Below are 20721 nucleotides of genomic sequence, written 5' to 3' on the forward strand. Positions count from 1 at the left end.
TGACACCATCAGACGAACTTTTGCTAAAATGTTTGCATAAATTCTTGTTTTTTTTATTTTTAAAGCTGACGAGATTACTTGTTATTATTCAGTTCGAATGCGGGAAATCCGAAAGATAAACAATGTTTAATTCGAAACTTTTGTACGTAGTTTAAACTTTAAACCAACTCTCCCTGTTGGCTTCAGATATTTACAAAAATCCCAGGCCGTCGATTATCCCAAGACCTTGAAATCTCCGGCGCCTCGAAATACATTGTTTTCTCTCCACCCATACTTACCGCTATACTAAATAGAAAAAGGCTGAGATTAGAAAATGACATGGTGTGAACTTACCTAAATCGTCCATACTTCCAGAATTGGCTTCACCAGTTTAAAAAATGTCGACGTCCGTGATTTCCTCTCAAAATCTCAATTAGTTTACTCACTGTGCTGAAGTTGGTTGGGAAGTACAATACATGACCACACAGCGACGAGCACGCGCATCTATATACGCCGACATGAAGAGACCCCGGGTTGTTTAAATAACTTTGATAAAGGGCGGCCTCTAGCGAGTGAACTAAATTTATACAAAGTACCATACTACTGTATATCAGACAGGCTCGTACTTAAACCTCAGTGGACAGGCTGCCTAAAATACACATTGTTATATGAAAACAGTGTAACCGCGATTGATGAAGAAACATTTTTACACAATTTACAGCAGCTACATCTACCCATTTGTTTTATTAGTTACAAGCCAGCGTAGGTCAATACCACCTCAATAACGAAAATTATTTTTATACCTAAAAAAATGTTTCAGCTTGGGCATTTTACCAATTTGTGAAAAATGTAATTGATAAGATAATTATGTTCTCCAGGTACATCACCCAATTTAATTATGTTACTCTCAGTCTGCAAACCAGAATTTGTAAGATCCTGGTCGAATCAAGCAGACGGAGGCCCAGCTAAATAGTAAAAAATGTTTATTCACGGGAACGTTCAAGAATACAAAACAAAATTCATTTTATACTGACTTCTCAAGCCCACACATACACACAAAGACGCACACGCATGTCCTGCTACGCACACACTGTCTGTCTCACTACCCAGCCGACAGAGATAGTGACCTTGTCCTTGTCCTACCCGTTCTCTCCCAAATCTCTAGTCAGGTCGGCACCAAGCTCAGACAGTCTGTGTTTAAAATACCATAAAGACATATTGTTTTACCCTAATTCTGACTAGGACAACACATTTCTTGATTATGATTTTATACATGCTAATCAATTCCATACAATTATATGTTTCAGGGCGGAATATTCTAATTATTCAATTAACAGACAATTCTCACCTATCAGTAATCCTAATGTGTAAGTACTTGTAAGAATTCTCTTGAGGAATTGTTCATACTAAAATCAGAAGAGGCCATGCAAATGTAGAATAGCTTTATTATACAGATACCGCACAAAATACTTGTATTTCACTCATCAGCTGTCAGAGGTTTCATAATTAACTGACCATATAGCCAAATGTGAATTGAATTTAGATTCCAGCAACTGCAAGGAGGACCTTTTTAATCATTACCACTTCCCCATTGTTCAGTGGCTGAAAAGGGGAAATGCTGGCTACTTTTCTGTTAGAGGCAACTGACTGGCAATTCCAAGCTAAAACTTAAAAACAACTCCACATCTGGTTTTGAGGCATCTTCGGTTACTCATTTCAAGGTGTAACTTCACAGACAGTGGAGGTGATCCTGAGACGTTCTGCCTATACGCCTCTCAGAAGTCCACAGCCTTGAGTTCATCTCCTGTGCCTGGGTCAGAGGCTGCTGTGAGAGGATCTTCCTGTGGAGGCGGTGGTGCTTGCCGATTCCTAGTCTAGGCAGGTCACGGTTCAGGCCCTCCAGCAGAACACAGGACTTACACAGCGCCTGGCTGTAGATGTAGCCACAGGACTGTTTAAGGACCGTTTAAACTAGGCTACACATCTGAAATAAGATAGATAAAATAAGCCTGCTCAACGAATACATTTGTCTCATATATTACCTGCACATATCTTTATCCACCTTCAGCATCATGGCTCCCCTGTCCAGAGCCTGTCTTCGGGAACACTCCACAGAAAGAGCAATTGTTCTTCAGTCCGATCTGCTTCACCATGGCATCCATGGTCCAGCCATACAGCTCCTCATAGGACACAATCTTCAGAGGTAGTTCATACTACTGCTGGTTCTCTTCAGTCTCCATGGAGTCATCACGGTTACCTGTCATGCCCTCGTCCACTGAGAGCAGCATTAGTTTCAGGCCATAGTTATAGCGCTCATTTAGGACCTTCATGAGGTGTGCCTCTTCCACCAACCCATTTGTTTTTTTTATGGACAGAAAAGAGCAGAAGCTCTGAGCTGTCCGATCAGGTCCATTGTTTACTGAGGTGGCCAGCCCAGTGAAATCCTTCCCGCCAGAGGCACCAATGCCCACAGCCTCTCCATCTTTGAAGAGCTACACTGATATTATTGTCTGATGCACCTCCTCCTCAAAGGCCCAGAAGAGGGACTCTTTGCACAAGGAATGGGCCGGCTTTGGACGTTTCAGCACTGCACTCTTCTCAGCACAGCTGCAACAAATGACTGGCATCTTGACTGTGGAGGACAGGAGAGTTTGCTATATGAAGGCAGTAGCATAAATGATTATCCTCTTACAGGGTTGAAATATTCACCTGTGTTATAAGAGTTAAGTATAGGATGTCAAACAGACTACTACTAGCCAGCTAAGGGTTCTTCATATAGACTGAAGGTTCTGAAGAATACTGGACAACCTATGCAAATAACATCTAGCTAACAACAATGTCAGTTTAGGTTATCTAGCTAGCTTGACAGCTAGTTAGCTAAAGATGCTAGCTTGCACTTACTTAACCGCTGCTGAAAACTCAAATTGAAAGTCTCGCCTCCAGCCCTGTTCGATCCTTGAGCTCGTGTTTTTATGCCATGTCCAAACTTGTTTTTTTAAATGCCGCGTTAAAAACTACTGGGAACTCGGAAATCTTCGACTTCTGTGGGTTCAAAACAACTTGGAACGAAAAAAACTATTTGAACGGTCACTTAAGTCATGAGTTGACCTCGTTCCCAGTTTTTTTGGAAAGCGGCATAATATCTTACCAATGCAACGTGATCTTCGTAGTCTTCTTCTTCTTCGGAGTTTAACGGCGGCTGGCATCCAATATGTTGCGTTACCGCCCCCAACTGGACTATAATATTTGTTATTTTTTTCACCTTTATTTAACCAGGTAGGCAAGTTGAGAACAAGTTCTCATTTACAATTGCGACCTGGCCAAGATAAAGCAAAGCAGTTCGACACATACAACAACACAGAGTTACACATGGAGTAAAACAAACATACAGTCAATAATACAGTATAAACAAGTCTATATACGATGTGAGCAAATGAGGTGAGATAAGGGAGGATAAAGGCAACAAAAAAAAGCCATGGTGGCAAAGTAAATATAATATAGCAAGTAAAACACTGGAATGGTAGATTTGCAGTGGAAAAATGTGCAAAGTAGAAATAAAAATAATGGGGTGCAAAGGAGCAAAATAAATAAAATAAATACAGTAGGGAAAGAGGTAGTTGTTTGGGCTAAATTATAGGTGGGCTATGTACAGGTGCAGTAATCTATATAGTCATATAATATAAATCCTGTATACTTTGTGATACAAAGTGAAAACGAACCCTATACTTCTGGAGGCTGTTGAGGGGAGGACGGCTAATACTAATGGCTGTTTGATGTATTTGATACCATTCCACTGATTCCGCTCCAGCCATTACCACGAGCCCGTCCTATCCTCAATTAAGGTGCCACCAACCTCCTGTGCACTACACCCAACACTCATTAAAACCCCACTATTCCTGCACCATGCCAACGGCCAGGGAGGACGGGACACCACCACTCAATACACTCTGTAACGCTTCTGAAGTCAAATCTCGTATCCCCAAATAGTTCTCTGCTGCTACCAACAGTCTATTCTGGGATTTACGTTCCATTTCTGCTGTACTGTTGATAACCGTTGCTATGGACGCCAAGAAGACAACCTTACTGGAGCATATATCACTTGTTGGCATATCCCTCCATGTTGACACAGATTTACTACTGGATCCCGCACCCTTAACCCATTCTCTTCTACTTTCTTCACTGCCTCTGCACTACTCTGGCTCTAACCACCTCAGCCTGCCTCTCTCGCACTGGACACTTCCGATCCCCAGCAACATGCGAACCCCTACAGTTGACACACAACTTTATCCACCGAATCTACACAATCTATCCCATGCCGCCCTGCAGACTTCCCACATCTTGAAATCTCCATTCTACAAACTGCTGCGACATGACCATGAACATTGCACCTGAAACAGCCCGGTGGATTTGGCACAAAAGCTGTAACAAGCTATATCGTAACATGACTTTGTCGGGTAAAAACTCTGACTCAAAACTCAAAAGAACTGACAGCGACTCCTCTGTTTCACCACACTCACCACCAGGATTACGTCGCACCAAACGGTGGTTCATCACAAACACCAGGAATTTTCAACTTCAATAGCTCCATCTCCATACTACCCCAGAAATCACTCCTTTCAATGATGCCCTGTTCCTAATAGCAAAGCAAGAAACAGTGTGCAAAGCTATAATCAAGGCAAAGGGTGGCTATTTAAAGAGTCATTTAACACTTTTTTGGTTACTACAGGATTCCATATATGTTATTTCATAGTTTATGTATTCACTATTATTCTACATTGTAGAAAATAGTAAAAATAAAGAAAAACCCTTGAATGAGTAGGTGTTCCAAAACGTTTGACCGGTAGTGTGTTTAATAGCATTAAAATTACTCATCATCCAATCACTCTTCCATCTACATATTTAGGTCTGAAACACGTTAGATGCTGTTGTCGCTCAATAATTGAAAGGGCAACTGTTTGTTCATATAAACAATACAGGAGGAAATGTGTATTGGTGAAAACACAGTTGAGTCACATGACCACTTGAAAGATAAGCAACAAGGATTTATTATTTGACTTTAAAGGATTGTGCTACTGAAACAATGGCAATAGGCATCAAAATGCAATTTTGAGTAGGTGATGGAGAGAGAGGTATGGGAAGGAGCAGGATTGTAGGGGTCAGGGCTTGGTGCAGGAAAGATTCATATAAGCTTAGTTGGCACCAGCGACAGGGTGAAAAGCTCCCCTCTGGTGCCACTGCATGTCTCGGATGCGCCTGACGGACTGGATCTGAGGGAACTGGGCACCAAACTCAGCACAGTCCTTGTATTCCCCCTTCTCAAACAGGTACTGATAGCCTCTGTAGCCAGGATACTGGTACCCCACCCAACTTGGTACACAACCAGTAAAGGTGTGAGAGTCAGGGAATGGGAGAGAAACAAATGAGAAAAGTATTTAGAGAAGAAAGCAATGGAGATAAGATCAACACGTGATGAGGAGAAAATGGCAATATGATATGGTAATGTTGGGGCAGATATTGCTGTAACAGAATTTATTCTGTTGGAGGACAGACTCACGTGCCACTCTGAACTCTGACAGAGGTGACCTTCTCTTGGTATCCATGTGAGTGGAAGCTGGGGACATCATCATCTATGATCTCGATCTTCTTCCCCGCGAAACTGGGGTTTTCATAAAGGACAATCTTGTGCTCCTGGCTGTCCTGTGAGGAGAATAGAAAACACACCATAAGAAACAGTCACAGAGAATCTTCAAAAAGGCTGAACAAAATGGCTCATTTGTGTTGTAATAGAGAAGGTGTGCTGCGTTACCACTTTAATGGGGCGGAATGCAAAGATGTTGTCGCTACGTCTGCTGTTGGTCCAGGAATCCCAGCGAGGATACTCCCCCTTCTCAAACACATACTGTTCTCCTTTACAGTTAGCCTGCTCGTAACCCACCCATCTGAGGAAGCACAAACGAGTCAAGGTAAGGAGGGCACAAGGTGGTTGAGGGGGGAAGTGAAGGATGACAAAAACCAGATGGAAAGTGTATGAACATAATGTGCCTTGTGCACAATGCAGTGATTATATTTGTGTTACACACACCACTATCTAACTGCTATTGTTTTTGTCTCTATCTTTCTCTTTTGTTTAACTCTCACCCTCTGTCTCACGCATACTCCCTCTCTTTCCCTCTCTCTATCCTACTATCTCTGAGCCACACTCACGGTCCACACAGCACCAGTATGGAGCCCACTTTCTCCACGCCTGCTTCCTGGAGGTCGTTACAGGGACCAGTCAGCTCATGGCAACGCCCCTGGAAGTTCTCCTGTTCATAGATGATCAACTGTGGAAGACAAGGAGAGACAACATTGGATGTTTAGGTCTCCTTGCTATGCTCGGCCTGATGGCATCTTAAGTTGTACAGGGAACTTATGTAGAATACTGTGTAACTTTTACTTCGAACAATCCCACAGTGTCTCATTGTCTTTGATCCACCATTATCTATTCCTCTTGCTTTCCCTCCTCCACCCTGCCCTGTCCTCCTCTGTCCTGCCCTCCCTCTGCCCTGCCCTTCCTCTGCCCTTCCTCTGCCCTGCCCTTCCTCTGCCCTGCCCTGCCCTTCCTCTGCCCTGCCCTGCCCTTCCTCTGCCCTTCCTCTGCCCTGCCATTCCTCTGCTCTGCCCTGCCATTCCTCTACCCTGCCCTGCCCTCCTCTGCCATGCCCTCCTCTGCCCTGCCCTTCCTCTACCCTGCCATTCCTCTGCTCTGCCCTGCCATTCCTCTGCTCTGCCCTGCCATTCCTCTGCCCTGCCCTGCCCTCATCTGCCCTGCCCTCATCTGCACTGCCCTCCTCTGCCCTGCCCTCATCTGCCCTGCCCTCCTCTGCCCTGCCCTCATCTGCCCTGCCCTCCTCTACCCTGCCCTCCTCTGCCCTGCCCTCCTCTGCCCTGCCCTATTCTGCCCTGCCCTCACCTGCCCTGCCCTCCTCTGCCCTGCCCTCCTCTAGCCTACCCTCCTCTACCCTGCCCTTCCTCTGCCCTGCCCTTCCTCTGCCCTGCCCTCCTCTGCCCTGCCCTCATCTGCCCTGCCCTCCTCTGCCCTGCCCTCCTCTAGCCTGCCCTCCTCTACCCTGCCCTCCTCTGCCCTGCCCTCCTCTGCCCTGCCCTACTATGCCCTCATCTGCCCTGCCCTTCTCTGCCCTGCCCTCCTCTACCATGCCCTTCCTCTGCCCTGCCCTTCCTCTGCCCTGCCCTTCCTCTAGCCTGCCCTCCTCTACCCTGTCCTCCTCTACCCTGCCCTTCCTCTGCCCTGCCCTCCTCTGCCCTGCCCTCCTCTGCCCTGCCCTCCTCTAGCCTGCCATCCTCTACCCTGCCCTCCTCTACCCTGCCCTTCCTCTGCCCTGCCCTCCTCTGCCCTGCCCTCCTCTGCCCTGCCCTCCTCTGCCCTGCCCTACTATGCCCTCATCTGCCCTGCCCTTCTCTGCCCTGCCCTCCTCTAGCCTGCCCTCCTCTTGCCTGCCCTTCTGTACCCTGCCCTCCTCTACCCTGCCCTTCCTCTGCCCTGCCCTCCTCTGCCCTGCCCTTCCTCTAGCCTGCCATCCTCTACCCTGCCCTCCTCTACCCTGCCCTTCCTCTGCCCTGCCCTCCTCTGCCCTGCCCTCCTCTGCCCTGCCTTACTATGCCCTCATCTGCCCTGCCCTTTTCTGCCCTGCCCTCCTCTGCCCTGCCCTCCTCTGCCCTGCCCTACTATGCCCTCATCTGCCCTGCCCTTCTCTGCCCTGCCCTCCTCTAGCCTGCCCTGCTCTACCCTGCCCTCCTCTACCATGCCCTTCCTCTGCCCTGCCATCCTCTTGCCCCCTCCCCTTCTAACCCCCCCCTCCCTACCCCTCCCCCTCTCCCCCTCTCCCCCTCTCACCCTCACCTTGAAAGCACTGGTGCCTGGCTGCTGCTGCTTGGATGCAGGGTTCTGGTGGTCTGTGGCCATAGTGAACAGGATGATGAAACTGTACAGAGATAAAGGAGAAATTATGGAGCGCATAACATATATTTTTTAGGGTCCAGTAGACTCTTTGAAAATGTTTATATTCCAATGGGTAATTTACAGTTTGATAGGATATTGGAAAAAGTAATGAAACAATAGTGCCAGAAAATCTGCTGTTAAATTCTGCACAAAACTGGTTCTCTCATGTATGTAAATAAAAGTCCCCAACCCTTTCCCTCCTTAAAAAATATTTGAGCAAAATGTGAAATTGACAGCGGTCCTCATGTTAATCTACTTGTTGTAAGTTAAATAGATTAATGTATGGTGAATGACAAATAAGTATATTACCCCAACATGTTAAACAAATTAACTTTAAAGTGATGTTTGATTTGAAAGAAGTAGACAAAGTTGGATAAATATAGTAATAAAATAAAATAATGTGGAGAGCGACGGTTGTGAATCTCTTACCAGTACCTGTCTGTGCCAGTGTGTTTGGGATGGCATGCTGGGCTCAATATATACGGCGCGCTCAGGGGTGGAAACTCTGCCAACACTCCTCTGTGTCCAAGCCACCATCCAGATCAGCATGCAATAGGCTGAGCAGACCGAACTGTGGGGTCACTGCTCTGCCTGGCCCCCCTTCTCACTCCCCCTCAAAGTTATTTCATTACTTGTCAATTTCATCCAGCCGGTCATTGTTCGATATCCACATGATTCAGCACAACCTGTGCCAAGAGTCCCACACTTACAATGAGAGCTGCCTGTATGCCTGGACCACCAGAGTGGGAGAGAGATAGGATGATAGAGAGGAGGGAGAGTGCCAAATTGATAGAAAGGCACTGATTTAACTCACAAAATCTAGTAAATTTCTGTTTACTCTTACATAGGAATAATGGTAAACATAGTATTCAATTGGGTCGTTATTGGCAATGCTTTCTATTGGAGAGCATTAATTGTAAGCGCATGCAAGGTATAATATAACAGTTTTCCTATCATTGCCACATATGGAAGCTTACACATCCAGAGGTCATCTCTACTAAGCTGACAAAGATGTTGACATGCCAAGCTAACTTCCTGCTGCTGGCAGAAGAAGAGCAAAGATGCACACCAATGTGAGCTGTCAACAAGAGAGCTTAGTGTTTCACTCATCGGATGCAGTAACTGGAGTACATTTCACTTGTTGAATGTAGATCATTCTGTAAATTGGTAGAAGTAAATATAGTTGGATGGAGTAATTATAGTTGGTTGGAGTTAGAGGTGATGAACGTGGCACAGTAGTTAGATGGAGCAGGGGTAGGCCCGTGGTTGGAGGAATTAGAGATAGGCCTAGTGCACAGATAGAAGAACATGTGCTGTGAATAGAATCAAATGCATTGCATTGCACTGGATAAAGGTGGCTTAGGGTTTAGATTTTCGTGGTTGTATTGGAATGGTGAAATTAATAGAGCACAATGAGATATGTGGTTGAAATGTAGTTTATTAAATTGGAAAAGTACATTGGCACTCAAAGCTATTTACACAACCCTTGGCCTGTATGGGCTGAATCCAAGATGGAGATCCCATGACATTGACCACCTACTTAAATCATTGCCCCATTTCAATCTTCAACCTAGAATAACATTTGCATGGCAAGAAGGCAAAAGTAGACTAACCTTATGCAGGAAAATATGATGACACTCTTATTCATAACAAAACAGGTAGCTAAATATAATAACAAGATGTAATACTTTGTCATTAGCGAGAAGAGCAAAACATTTTATTTGTTTTATCTTTACACTCTAAAATAAAATAAAAATTGGCATCTATTTCCAAAACACTGTTTATAACATACAGTAGAATTGAACAGGTTAACAGATGGATGAAGTGCAATGAAGTGTGTAGGCTATCACTGTAAATTGGCCTACTGTAGCCTAGTTTTCTTATTTTTTTCCCTGAGTAGACATTGTTTCATAATTCTCAGGCAGTGCAGTAGCCTATATTTAGGTAAATGCAAAACTTTATTGAATTCAAATGATCTGCTTACAGGTTCACAACAATTTGCAATTGTTTTTGTCTTTCAGAAACTTCAGATATGCTACAACAAATGTCAGTGCAAAAGGAAACATTCTGCCAAAAGGATTTATACTTTTTAAAATGTATTATTATAAACAAAAAAAACAAATACAAAAACAAAAAGATACAAAGAAAAGTACCTAAACCTAACAGACAAGGGGTATTACATATTGACAATTTGTCAAAACGTTTTATGGTGCATATTGATTTTTGTTTTTACATAATTTCAAAATAATATTTCAATTATATCTTAAATAATGTGAAGAGGGGTTTGTTTTCTGCCCACTTCATTTTATGGACAAAGAATCTTCCATGAAAAACTCTGCCAACATCTCTGAAAACATTTGGTCAAGTACGCCATTGCTTTGTCCTTTAGATAGGTCTACTGAATTGGCCTAATTTCAATACTTTAAAAGAAAACAGAAAATAAGGGCGTCATTGTCACCATAAAAGGTGAATGATGGGCGTTTTTCAGGTGGAGTTATAATCTCATACAAAATTTCTGCATGCACCATTTCTGAAAAGTTTGCACATGTACAAAAATATTGAGATTTATAAACTTGGCATAGGACATACATGTCATACAACTCTGCGTGCGTGGAAAAGCAAATTGTTGTTCAGTATTTTGTTTATTTTTAGATTATTGGGTTTGCATGTCCTCCTTTGGTATATAGTTTTTCATAATACCCCAATTGGCACAAAATATCTATACTGGACAAAAATATAAACACAACATGCAACAATTTCAAAGATTTTACTAAGTTACAGTTCATATAAGGAAATCAGTCAATTGAAATAAATTCATTAGGCCCTAATCTATGGATTTCACCTAACTGGGCAGGGGTGAAGCCATGGATGGGCCTGGGAGGGCATAGGCCCACCCACTTGGCAGCAAGGCCCATCCACTGGGGAGCCAGGCCCAGCCAATCAGAATGAGTTCTTCCCCACAAAAAGGCTTTATTACAGAATGAGTTCCCCCCATGTAACGATCATGCTGTTTAATCAGCTTGGTGGATGCATTATCTTGGTAAACAAGAAATGATCACTAACAGGGATATAAACACATTTCTCCAAAAAAAGTTTGAGAAATAAGCTTTTGGTGCATAAGGATCATATCTGTGATTTTTTAATTAAACTCACGAAACATGGGACCAACACTTTACATGTTGTGTTTATATTTTTGTTCAGTGTACTTTCCAGCTTACAATACACTAGCAGATGTGTGTACTCATGGTCTTAAGTTATCTGGGAGATGAGCACATTCTCATATCAAGTTGCATTTTTTTAAATGCAAACTTTTGCATGTCAACTGTCACCCACACTCGTTGGGGTGTAGTTTGTATGTACAGTTGAAGTCGGAAGTTTACATACACTTAGGTTGGAGTCATTAAAACTCGTTTTTCAACCACTCCACAAATTTCTTGTTAACAAACTATAGTTTTGGAAAGTCGGTTAAGAAATCTATTTTGTGCAGGACACAAGTCATTTTTCCAAAAATTGTTGACAGACATATTATTTCACGTATAATTCGCAGTATCACAATTCCAGTGGGTCAGAAGTTTACATACACTAAGTTGACTGTGCCTTTAAACAGCTTGGAAATTTTCAGAAAATGATGTCATGGCTTTAGAAGCTTCTGATAGGATAATTGACATCATTTGAGTCAATTGGAGGTGTACCTGTAGATGTAGTTCAAGGCCTCCCTTCAAACTCAGTGCCTCTTTGCTTGACATCATGGGAAAATCAAAAGAAATCAGCCAAGACCTGAGAAAACAAAATGTAGACCTCCACAAGTCTGGTCCATCTGCTCAGGAAGGAGACGCGTTCTGTCTCCTAGAGATTAACGTACTTTGGTGCGAAAGGTGCAAATCAATCCCAGAACAACAGTAAAGGACCTTGTGAAGATGCTGGAGTAAACAGGTACAAAAGTATCTATATCCACAGTAAAACGAGTCCTACATCGACATAACCTGAAAGGCCGCTCAGCAAGTAAGCAGCCACTGCTCCAAAACCGACATAAAAAAGCCAGATTAAAGTTTGCAACTGCACAAAGATAATACTTTTTGTAGAAATGTCCTCTGGTCTGATAAAACAAAAATAGAACTGTTCGGCCATAATGACCATCGTTATGTTTGGAGGAAAAAGGGGGATGCTTGCAAGCCGAAGAACACTATCCCAACTGTGAAGCACAGGGGTGGCAGCATCATAATGTGGGGGTACTTTGCTGCAGGAGGGACTGGTGCACTTCACAAAATAGATGGCACCATGAGGCTGGAAAAGTATGTGGATATATTTTAGCAACATCTCAAGACATCAGTCAGGAAGTTAAAGTTTGGTCACAAATAGGTCTTCCAAATGGACAATGACCTCAAGCATACTTCCAAAGTTGTGGCAAAATGGCTTAAGGACAACACAGTCGAGGTATTTGAGTGACCATCACAAAGCCCTGACCTCAATCTTATAGAAAATTTGTGGGCAGAACTGAAAAAGAGTGTGTGAGCAAGGAGGCCTACAAACCTGACTCAATTACACCAGCTCTGTCAGGAGGAATGGGCCAAAATGCACCCAACTTATTGTGGGAAGCTTGTGGAAGGCACCTCAAAATGTTTGACCCAAGTTAAACAATTTAAAGGCAATGCTACCAAATACTAATTGAGTGTATGTAAACTTCTGACCCACTGGGAATGTGATGAAAGAAATAAAAGCTGAAATAAATCATTCTCTCTACTATTATTCTGACATTGCACATTCTTACAGTGAAGTGGTGATCCTAACTGACCTAAAACAGGGAATTTTTACTAGGATTAAATGTTAGGAATTATGCACTGTTTATAAATGAGGACACTGGTGTGCTTGATCTGCTTTGCAAGCATTCCTGGAAGTCTTGCGATGTTGGCCTATGGGTTTCGAAATGTGCATGTTTTTTTTATAGATATTTGTATTATTTCACCTTTATTTAACCAGGTAGGCCAGTTGAGAACAAGTTCTCATTTACAACTGCGACCTGGCCAAGATAAAGCAAAGCAGTGCGACAAAAACAAGAACACAGAGTTACACATAAAAAATGTACAGTCAATAACACAACATTTAAATTTATGTACAGTGTGTGCAAATGTAGAAGAGTAGGGCGGTAAGGCAATAAATAGGCCATAGAGGTGAAATAATTACAATTTATCATTAACACTGGAGTGATAGATGTGCAGATGATGATGTTCAAGTAGAGGGTGCAAAAGAGCAAGAGGATAAGTAACAATATGGGGATGAGGTAGTTGGGTGTGCTATTTACAGATTGGCTGTGTACAGGTACAGTGATCGGTAAGCTGCTCTGACAGCTGATGCTTAAAATTAGAGAGGGAGAAATAAGACTCTAGCTTCAGTGATTTTTGAAATTCGTTCCAGTAATTGGCAGCAGATGACATAGATGACATAGATGACATGGAACCAGTTGGTTTGGAGGCGAATATGAAGCGAGGTCCAGCCAACAAGAGCATACAGGTCGCAGTGGTGGGTAGTATATGGGGCTTTGATGATGAAACGGATGGCTCTGTGATAGACTGCATCCAATTTGCTGAGTAGAGTGTTGGAGCCTATTTTGTAAATGACATCGCCGAAGTCAAGGATTGGTAGGATAGTCAGTTTTATGAGGGTATGTTTGGCAGCATGAGTGAAGGATGCCTTTTTGTGAAAAAGGAAGCCGATTCTAGATTTAATTTTGGATTGGAGATGCTTAATGTGAGTCTGGAAGGAGAGTTTACAGTCTAACCAGACACCTAGGTATTTGTAGTTGTCCACATATTCTAAGTCAGAACCATCCAGAGTAGTGATGCTAGTCGGGCAGGAGGGTGCGGGCAGCAATCGGTTGAAGAGTATGCACTTGGTTTTACTTGCATTTAAAGCAGTTGGAGGCCTCGGAAGGAGTGTTGTACGGCATTGAAGCTCGTTTAGAGGTTTGTTAGCACAGTGTCCAAAGAAGGGCCAGATGTATACAGAATGGTGTCATCTGCGTAGAGGTGGATCAGAGAATCACCAGCAGCAAGAGCCACATCATTGATATATACAGAGAAAAGAGTTGGCCCGAGAATTGAACCTTGTGGCACCCCCATAGAGACTGTAATAGGTCTGGACAACAGGCCCTCCGATTTGACACACTGAACTCTATCTGAGAAGTAGTTGGTGAACCAGGCGAGGCAGTCATTTGAGAAGCCAAGGCTATTGAGTCTCCCGAAAAGAATGCGGTAATTGACAGAGTCGAAATCCTTGGCCAGGTCGATGAAGACGGCTCCACAGTACTGTCTTTTGTCGATGGCGGTTATGATATTGTTTAGGACCTTGGAAACCGGATTGCATAGCGGAGAAGGTACGGTGGGATTCGAAATGGTCGGTGATCTGTTTGTTAACTTGTCTTTCAAAGATTTTCGAAAGGTAGGGCAGGATGCATATAGGTCTATAACAGTTTGGGTCTAGAGTTTCTCCCCGTTTGAAGAAGGGTGATGACCGCGGCATCTTTCCAATAGTTTGGGATCTCAGATGATACGAAAAAGAGCAGAGCAAGGGGAACTACTACTTCAAGGTCTCAGAGCAAGTGACGTCACCGATTGAAACGCTATTTAGCGCGCACCACCGCTAACTAAGCTAGCCATTTCACATCCGTTACACAACAATTTCGTCAGATAATTTTAGAAAGAGAGGGTCCCGATTGTCCAGCCCAGCTGATTTGTAGGGTTCCAGATTTTGCAGCTCTTTCAGAACATCAGCTATCTGGATTTGGGTGAAGGAGAAGCGGGGTGGGGGGGCTTGGGCAAGTTGCTGCAGAGGGTGCTGAGATGTTGGCCAGGTTAGGGGTAGCCAGGTGGAAAGCGTGGCCAGCTGTAGAAAAATGCTTATTGAAATGATTGATTATTGTAGATTTATCAGCAGTTACATTGTTTCCTAGCCCCAGTGCAGTGGGCAGCTGGGAGGAGGTGCTCTTGTTCTCCATGGACTTTACAGTGTCCCAAAACCTTTTGGAATTAGTGCTACAGGATGCAAATTTCTGTTTGAAAAAGCTAGCCTAAGCTTTCCTAACTGACTGAGTATATTGGTTCCTGACTTCCCTGAAAAGTTGCATATCGTGGGGGCTATTCTATTCTAATGCAAAGTGTTCACAGGATGTTTTTGTGCTGGTCAAGGACAGTCTGGGGTGAACCAAGGGCTATATCTGTTCTTAGTTCTACATTTTTTGAATGGGGCATGCTTATTTAAGATGGTGAGGAAAACACTTTTAACGAGCAACCAGGCATCCTCTACTGATGGGATGAGGTCAATATCCTTACAGGATAACCGGGCCAGGTCAATTAGAAAGGCCTGCTCGCTGAAGTGTTTTAGGGAGCGTTTGACAGATATGAAGGATGTTCGTTTGACCGCGGACCCATTACGCACGCAGGCAATGAGGCACTGATCGCTGAGATCCTGGTTGAAGACAGCAGAGGTGTATTTAGAGGGCAAGTTGGTCAGGATGATATCTAAGAGAGTGCCCATGGTTACGGATTTAGGGTTGTACCTGATAGGATCCTTGATAATTGGTGTGAGATTGAGGGCAGCTTAGATTGTAGGACGGCCGGTGTGTTAAGCATGTCCCAGTTTAGATGGGGGGCAATCAATTCACATATGGTGTCCAGGGCGCAGCTGGGGGCTGAAGGGGGTCTATTAAAATTGGCAACGATGTGAGACTTGTTTCTGGAAAGGTGGATTTTTAAAAGTAGAAGCTCGACTTGTTTGGACCCAGACCTGGATAGTATGACAGAACTCTAAAGGATATCTCTGCAGTAGATTACAACTCTGCCCCCTTTGGCAGTTCTATCTTGTCGGAAAATGTTATAGTTAGAGATGGAAATTTCAGGATTTTTGGTGGCCCTCCTAAGCCAGGATTCAGACACGGCTAGGAAATTCGGGTTGGTGGAGTGTGCTGAAGCAGCGAATAAAACAAACTTAGGGAGGAGGCTTCTAATGTTAACATTCATGAAACCAAGGCTTTTACGGTTACAGAAGTCAACAAATGAGAGCGCCTGGGGAATGGGAGTGGAGCTAGGGGCTTCAGGGCCTGGGTTAACCTCCACATCACCAGAGGAACAGAGGAGGAGTAGGACAAGGGTACAGTTAAAGGGTAAAAGAACTGGTCGTCTAGTGTGTTTGGAACAGAGAGTAAAAGGAGCAGATTTCTGGGCGTGGAAGAATAGATTCAAGGCATAATGTACAGACAAGGGTATGGTAGGATGTGAATACAGTGGAGGTATTACAGTGTATTGGTTACATGTATCGGTTACCAAAGTACAATGCATTCGGAAAGTATTCAGATCCCTTGATTTTTAAAATTTTGTTACTTTACAGCTTTATTCTAAAATGAATTAAATAGTTTTTTTCCCTCATCAATCTACAAACAATACCTCATAATGACAAAGCAAAAACAGCTTCACAGCGATTACAGCCTTGAGTCTTCTTGGGCATGACTTTTCAAGCTTGGCACACCTGTATTTGGGGAGTTTCTCCCATTCTTCTCTGCAGATTCTCACAAGCACTGTCAGGTTGGATGGGGAGCGTCGCTGCACAATTATTTTTAGGTCTCTGCAGAGATGTTTGATCGGGTTCAAGTCCTGGCTGGGCCACTCAAGGACATGCAAGGCTGTGTGCTTAAGGTCTTTCTTCTGTTGGAAGGTGAACCATTGCCCCAGTCTGAGGTCCTGAGCGCTCTGGAGCAGGTTTTCATCAAGGATCTCTGTGTGCTTTGCTCTGTTCATATTTCCCTCGATCCTGACTAATCTCCCAGTCCCTGCCGATGAAAACATCCCCACAGCATGATTCTGCCACCACCATGCTTCACCGTAGGGATGGTGCCAGGTTTTTTCCAGACGTAACGCTTGGCATTCAGGCCAAAGAGTTCAATCTTGGTTTCATCAGACCAGAGAATCTTGTTTCTCATGGTCTGAGAGTCCTTTAGGTGCCTTTTGGAAAACTCCAAGCAGGCTGTCATGTGCCTTTTACTGAGGACTGGCTTCCATCTGGCCACTCTACCATAAAGGCCTGATTGGTGGAGTGCTGCAGAGATGGTTGTCCTTCATTTCCACAGAGAAACTCTGGAGCTCTGTCAGAGTGACTATCGGATGCACTGTATACTGTATACAGTTAGCACAGTCCCACAATATTATTGTTGTTGGGTGTAGGCCTGATCTAGGCCCAGGATTAAAACAGATCAGTGTTCACCAGTGGTAACCAAAAATAGCATAGTTTATCATTGCTTTGGTTTAGGTGGTGACAGAGGTATAACTGCGTTGGAGCTGTCAATTCCACAAGCGGCTCCTGGCGTTATACCTATGAAGACATTGCCATTGAAAGCACAGAAATCGCATTAGTAAAAATGCTGAGGAGCATACAGGATAATATTTCTATAAAGCCAACACTTTCTCGTTCTGGGAAGGGTGTAGTTTCGTGAATGACAACAAGAGCATCCACCCACCAATTTGGCAGCTCTAATGCAGTTACACATCCAACACACAAAAGCAATGAAAATATATGCGATTGTCGTTTACCGCGGAATCATCTGAACTAATCCTGGCCCTACTCTATCATAACACATTTCATACAGACATAACTATATTGAGATTTTATTGAACCTAAACATTTCACCATGATGGCCATCAATACTCTCACAATAAATGTTTATTTTTTTCTCCACCGCATCAGTCAAATCTCAGAGAGCAGAAGAGCACATCTATGCAGGCTTCACCTGACCAAGCTTCAGAGAATGAGAAGACTGACCCAACTAAGGCACTGAGGGGCTGGTCTCCCCTCTATCAGCATATAAGTGTAACACTCCCTGATAAGTGTTTGACCATGATAGGACCCTTGTTAGGACCCTTGGGGTGGCAAGTAGCCTGGTGGTTGGAGCGGTGAGCCAGTAACCAAAAGGTTGCTGGATCAAATCCCTGAGTTGACAAGGTAAAAATCTGTTGTTCTGCCTCTGAGCAAGACAGTTAACCCACTTTTCCCCAGTAGGCTGTCATTGTAAATAAGATTTTGTTCTTAACTGACTTGCCTAGTTAAATAAAGTGTAATTTAAAAAAAATGTCTGATTGATAGTGGATTTGTGGTTCTTAACCATTAAAATATGATATTAGGATGATAATAGTATATGAAGTAGATTAACTTTTGTCGATTACTTTGGTACAATCCCAGCCTCCACGTATTTACCCCTCCTGTTTCCATCTTTGAGGTGCGTTGAATAAAGATTGGAACTTGAGACATTATTCTTGGTGTGATTCAATTAAATGTATTCTCGTTTTTTTTTACATAGGCTATTTATCTTTTTTTATCAAGAGCATTTCACAACACTATTTCAAGACAGTGATGGCCAGCTGAGGAAATGTGGAGATAAGATGTCATGAGATGATGTGACATCAGCATGTCCAGAGAGACGTTGACCAAAGCGTTCTTCTAACATACCCTGTGTTGTTCATGCCAGAATTCCCCTGTCAACTCTCATTAAGACTTAACAGTATATCCCTCTATGACTTCAACCAAAGCTGTGGAAAACTAATGTAGAAATAAGACTTGAAGAGGCATCTATGTCGAAACTAATCTATGAGTCAGATTTGTAACTAAAGCCTACTGTTGAATTTGAATTTATATATGTTCTGTGTAATTTGGCAACAATAATCTACAGTAACATTGTTATTGTTGACTCAACCAACTCCACAGCTGACTAGGTTAGCGAAATTCCAGTAATTTCCCCCAAATTCCCAGGATTCTCAGAATGAGGAGGAAACATACAGGAAATCCAGAATCCTCCAACCAGCATTTCTTGAAAAACTGGGCATTTTTATAAAGTTACCAGAATGTTACAACCCTACACTTGACAAACCCAAGGATTTCAACAACAGTATCAGCACCAATAAACAAACACAATATATTTCTGGTCAAACAAACTTTATTTGCCACTGAAACATATATAGAGCTTCTCCTCACTAAGCAGGAGCAGCATTTGCCATGGTTAGGGTGAGGCAGAGGGCAAGCACTGATGGTAGAAAGAGGCTCATGGAAGAGGCTCTGGGGGGGGGTTGTTTAGAATCCTCTTCAGCTGGCCCCGGAGGCGGCAGGGGGTGCAGGGGGTGCGGGTGCTGGGGCAGGAGCGGGGGCAGGAGCTGGATCAGGGGAAGGAGCAGGGACGGTGAAACACCCCCTCTTGTGCCACTGCATGTCTCGCACACGTCGGACAGACTGGATCTGAGGTGCAGGGGCATCCCAGTCATTCCAGTGCTTGAAGTCTCCACACTCAAACACGTACTGGCACCCCCTGTAGCCGGGGTACATGTAGCCGACCCATCTGCAACAAAGGAACAGAGAAGGAGTCCATGAGACAGAACCAAAATAGACGTCAGAATATGACAGTTAGCATAATTGACCATCTTTTAAAGGATTTCAGGAGAAAGACGAGAGATGAAGTGAGACATGAGAGAAACAGAACAAGGACGGAGAGAGAGTGAGCAAGTGAAAAAGGAAGAAAATGAGAGAGGGTGAAAGGGAGCTCTTACGTTCCGTTGAGGGCCTTGACACTCGCTACGCGATCTTGGAAACCATGTCCCCACAAACTGGGAACATCATCATCAACAATCTCCATCTTTCTACCAGTGAAGCCTGGGCTCTCAAACAGATGGAGCTTGTGTTCGGCACTATCCTAAAGAGGAGAAATGGAAATATGCACACACACAAACAGACTCACTTAGTGTTAAGATGTTTACTAAGAGCTGATCAGTGAGTATGTTGAGCATGTTTACATTTCTGTCATTTAGCCGACGCTCTTATCCAGAGTGCATATATTTTCATATCGGTACCCCTGTGGGAATCGAACCCACAACCTTGGCATTGCAAGCACCATGCTCTACCAACTGTGCTACACGGGGTATGTTTAGACATTGTTTGAGTGCTACCCACCACTTTGAGAGGCCGCATGGACCAGAAGGAGTAGCTGTACTGGCTGTTGGTCCAGGTGTCCCAGCGTGGATACTCGCCTTTCTCCAGAACAAACTGCTCACCTGCAAACCCCTGGCGGTCATACCCCACCCATCTGACAGGAGACAGGACAAGAACGAGGCTGAGTTAGAATATCTCCCCTCAGCATGTATGACGTTGTATTTGGCCATATGTGGTAACAGATATACAGTATAAAAAATAAAAAAGTTAACACTAAACCTGAACCTGAAGATATATATTCTGTTTGTGTAAGAATATGACAGTCTGTGAATGACACCAATGCACCAGAACTCACGGGCCAGACTCAACCAGCATAGAGCCCACCTTCTCCAGGCCCTTCTCTGAAACATCTTTACACTCAGTAGAAAACTCAGCCTTGCGGCCCTGGAAATTCTCAAACTCAAACAGCACCACCTGGATCAGAGAGAGGAGGAGAGACAGAAAGGGGAAAGAGGAGGAAAGATACTAATATTGAGAAAGTCAAGCTTACAGTATAAAGAGAGGAAATATATGGGGGACTAAGGAAGAGGGTTTATAGAGAAGTGGGAAATGAGAGAAGTGGGCGAAGGAGAGAACAATAAATGAAGAGAAACATCACAAGAGAGAAATAGACAGATAATAGACGGGGAGAGGGAGGATACAATACCTTGTAAGTGGCTCCTGCTCCACCCTGGCTCTTCCCTGCAGCCATTTGCTCAGGGGCGCTCTGCTGCTCCGACATCCTCCTG

The 20721-nt window shown here is 43.8% G+C and overlaps 3 protein-coding genes, 1 long non-coding RNA gene and 1 pseudogene across 4 annotated transcripts in view; all 5 read right to left on the reverse strand.

Annotated features, from left to right (window-relative positions):
• LOC135539999 (paxillin-like) overlaps positions 1-466 on the reverse strand; it is a 31305-nt gene extending 30839 nt beyond the window's left edge. The window contains exon 1 of the mRNA XM_064966290.1: positions 334-466. Within this exon, the coding sequence (XP_064822362.1) occupies positions 334-346 (13 nt within the window). The 5' untranslated portion in view covers positions 347-466. The remainder of the gene's footprint in view (positions 1-333) is intronic.
• Positions 467-945: 479 nt separating this feature from the next.
• LOC135540007 (uncharacterized) lies at positions 946-3149 on the reverse strand. Its single transcript, XR_010455701.1, has 2 exons — positions 2881-3149; positions 946-2611 (listed from the first exon to the last, which is right to left on the reverse strand). It is a non-coding gene; the product is annotated as an uncharacterized LOC135540007 (long non-coding RNA).
• Positions 3150-5168: 2019 nt separating this feature from the next.
• LOC135549226 (beta-crystallin B2-like) lies at positions 5169-8443 on the reverse strand. Its single transcript, XM_064979284.1, has 6 exons — positions 8360-8443; positions 7880-7963; positions 6184-6302; positions 5786-5918; positions 5534-5676; positions 5169-5346 (listed from the first exon to the last, which is right to left on the reverse strand). Exons 1-6 carry the CDS (start codon positions 8441-8443, stop codon positions 5169-5171), a joined length of 741 nt encoding a protein of 246 aa, XP_064835356.1.
• Positions 6853-7859, reverse strand: LOC135504605 (rRNA 2'-O-methyltransferase fibrillarin-like; annotated as a pseudogene).
• Positions 8444-18966: 10523 nt separating the features above from the next.
• LOC135549326 (beta-crystallin B3-like) lies at positions 18967-20721 on the reverse strand. The gene is made up of 5 exons (XM_064979352.1): positions 20640-20721; positions 20289-20407; positions 19955-20087; positions 19555-19697; positions 18967-19346 (listed from the first exon to the last, which is right to left on the reverse strand). The coding sequence occupies exons 1-5, from the start codon at positions 20712-20714 to the stop codon at positions 19097-19099; spliced, it is 720 nt and encodes a 239-aa protein (XP_064835424.1). The 5' UTR covers positions 20715-20721; the 3' UTR covers positions 18967-19096.

This window comes from Oncorhynchus masou, chromosome 1, assembly GCF_036934945.1.
Source record: "Oncorhynchus masou masou isolate Uvic2021 chromosome 1, UVic_Omas_1.1, whole genome shotgun sequence".
Classification (NCBI taxonomy): Eukaryota; Metazoa; Chordata; class Actinopteri; order Salmoniformes; family Salmonidae; genus Oncorhynchus; species Oncorhynchus masou.

Excerpts from the sequence above, each read along its gene's own strand:
- LOC135549326 (XM_064979352.1), bottom strand. The coding sequence starts at position 20,714 with ATGTCGGAGCAGCAGAGCGCCCCTGAGCAAATGGCTGCAGGGAAGAGC. Across the intron at positions 20,408-20,639 it reads GAGCAGGAGCCACTTACAAG|GTGGTGCTGTTTGAGTTTGA; the intron begins GTATTGTATCCT and ends TCTCTGATCCAG. Across the intron at positions 19,698-19,954 it reads CCATGCGGCCTCTCAAAGTG|GATAGTGCCGAACACAAGCT; the intron begins GTGGGTAGCACT and ends TCTCCTCTTTAG.
- LOC135549226 (XM_064979284.1), bottom strand. The coding sequence starts at position 8,443 with ATGCCATCCCAAACACACTGGCACAGACAGGTACTGGTAAGAGATTCA. Across the intron at positions 5,919-6,183 it reads ATACTGGTGCTGTGTGGACC|ATGGGTGGGTTACGAGCAGG; the intron begins GTGAGTGTGGCT and ends GTGCTTCCTCAG. Across the intron at positions 5,347-5,533 it reads GTCAGAGTTCAGAGTGGCAC|TTGGGTGGGGTACCAGTATC; the intron begins GTGAGTCTGTCC and ends TTGTGTACCAAG.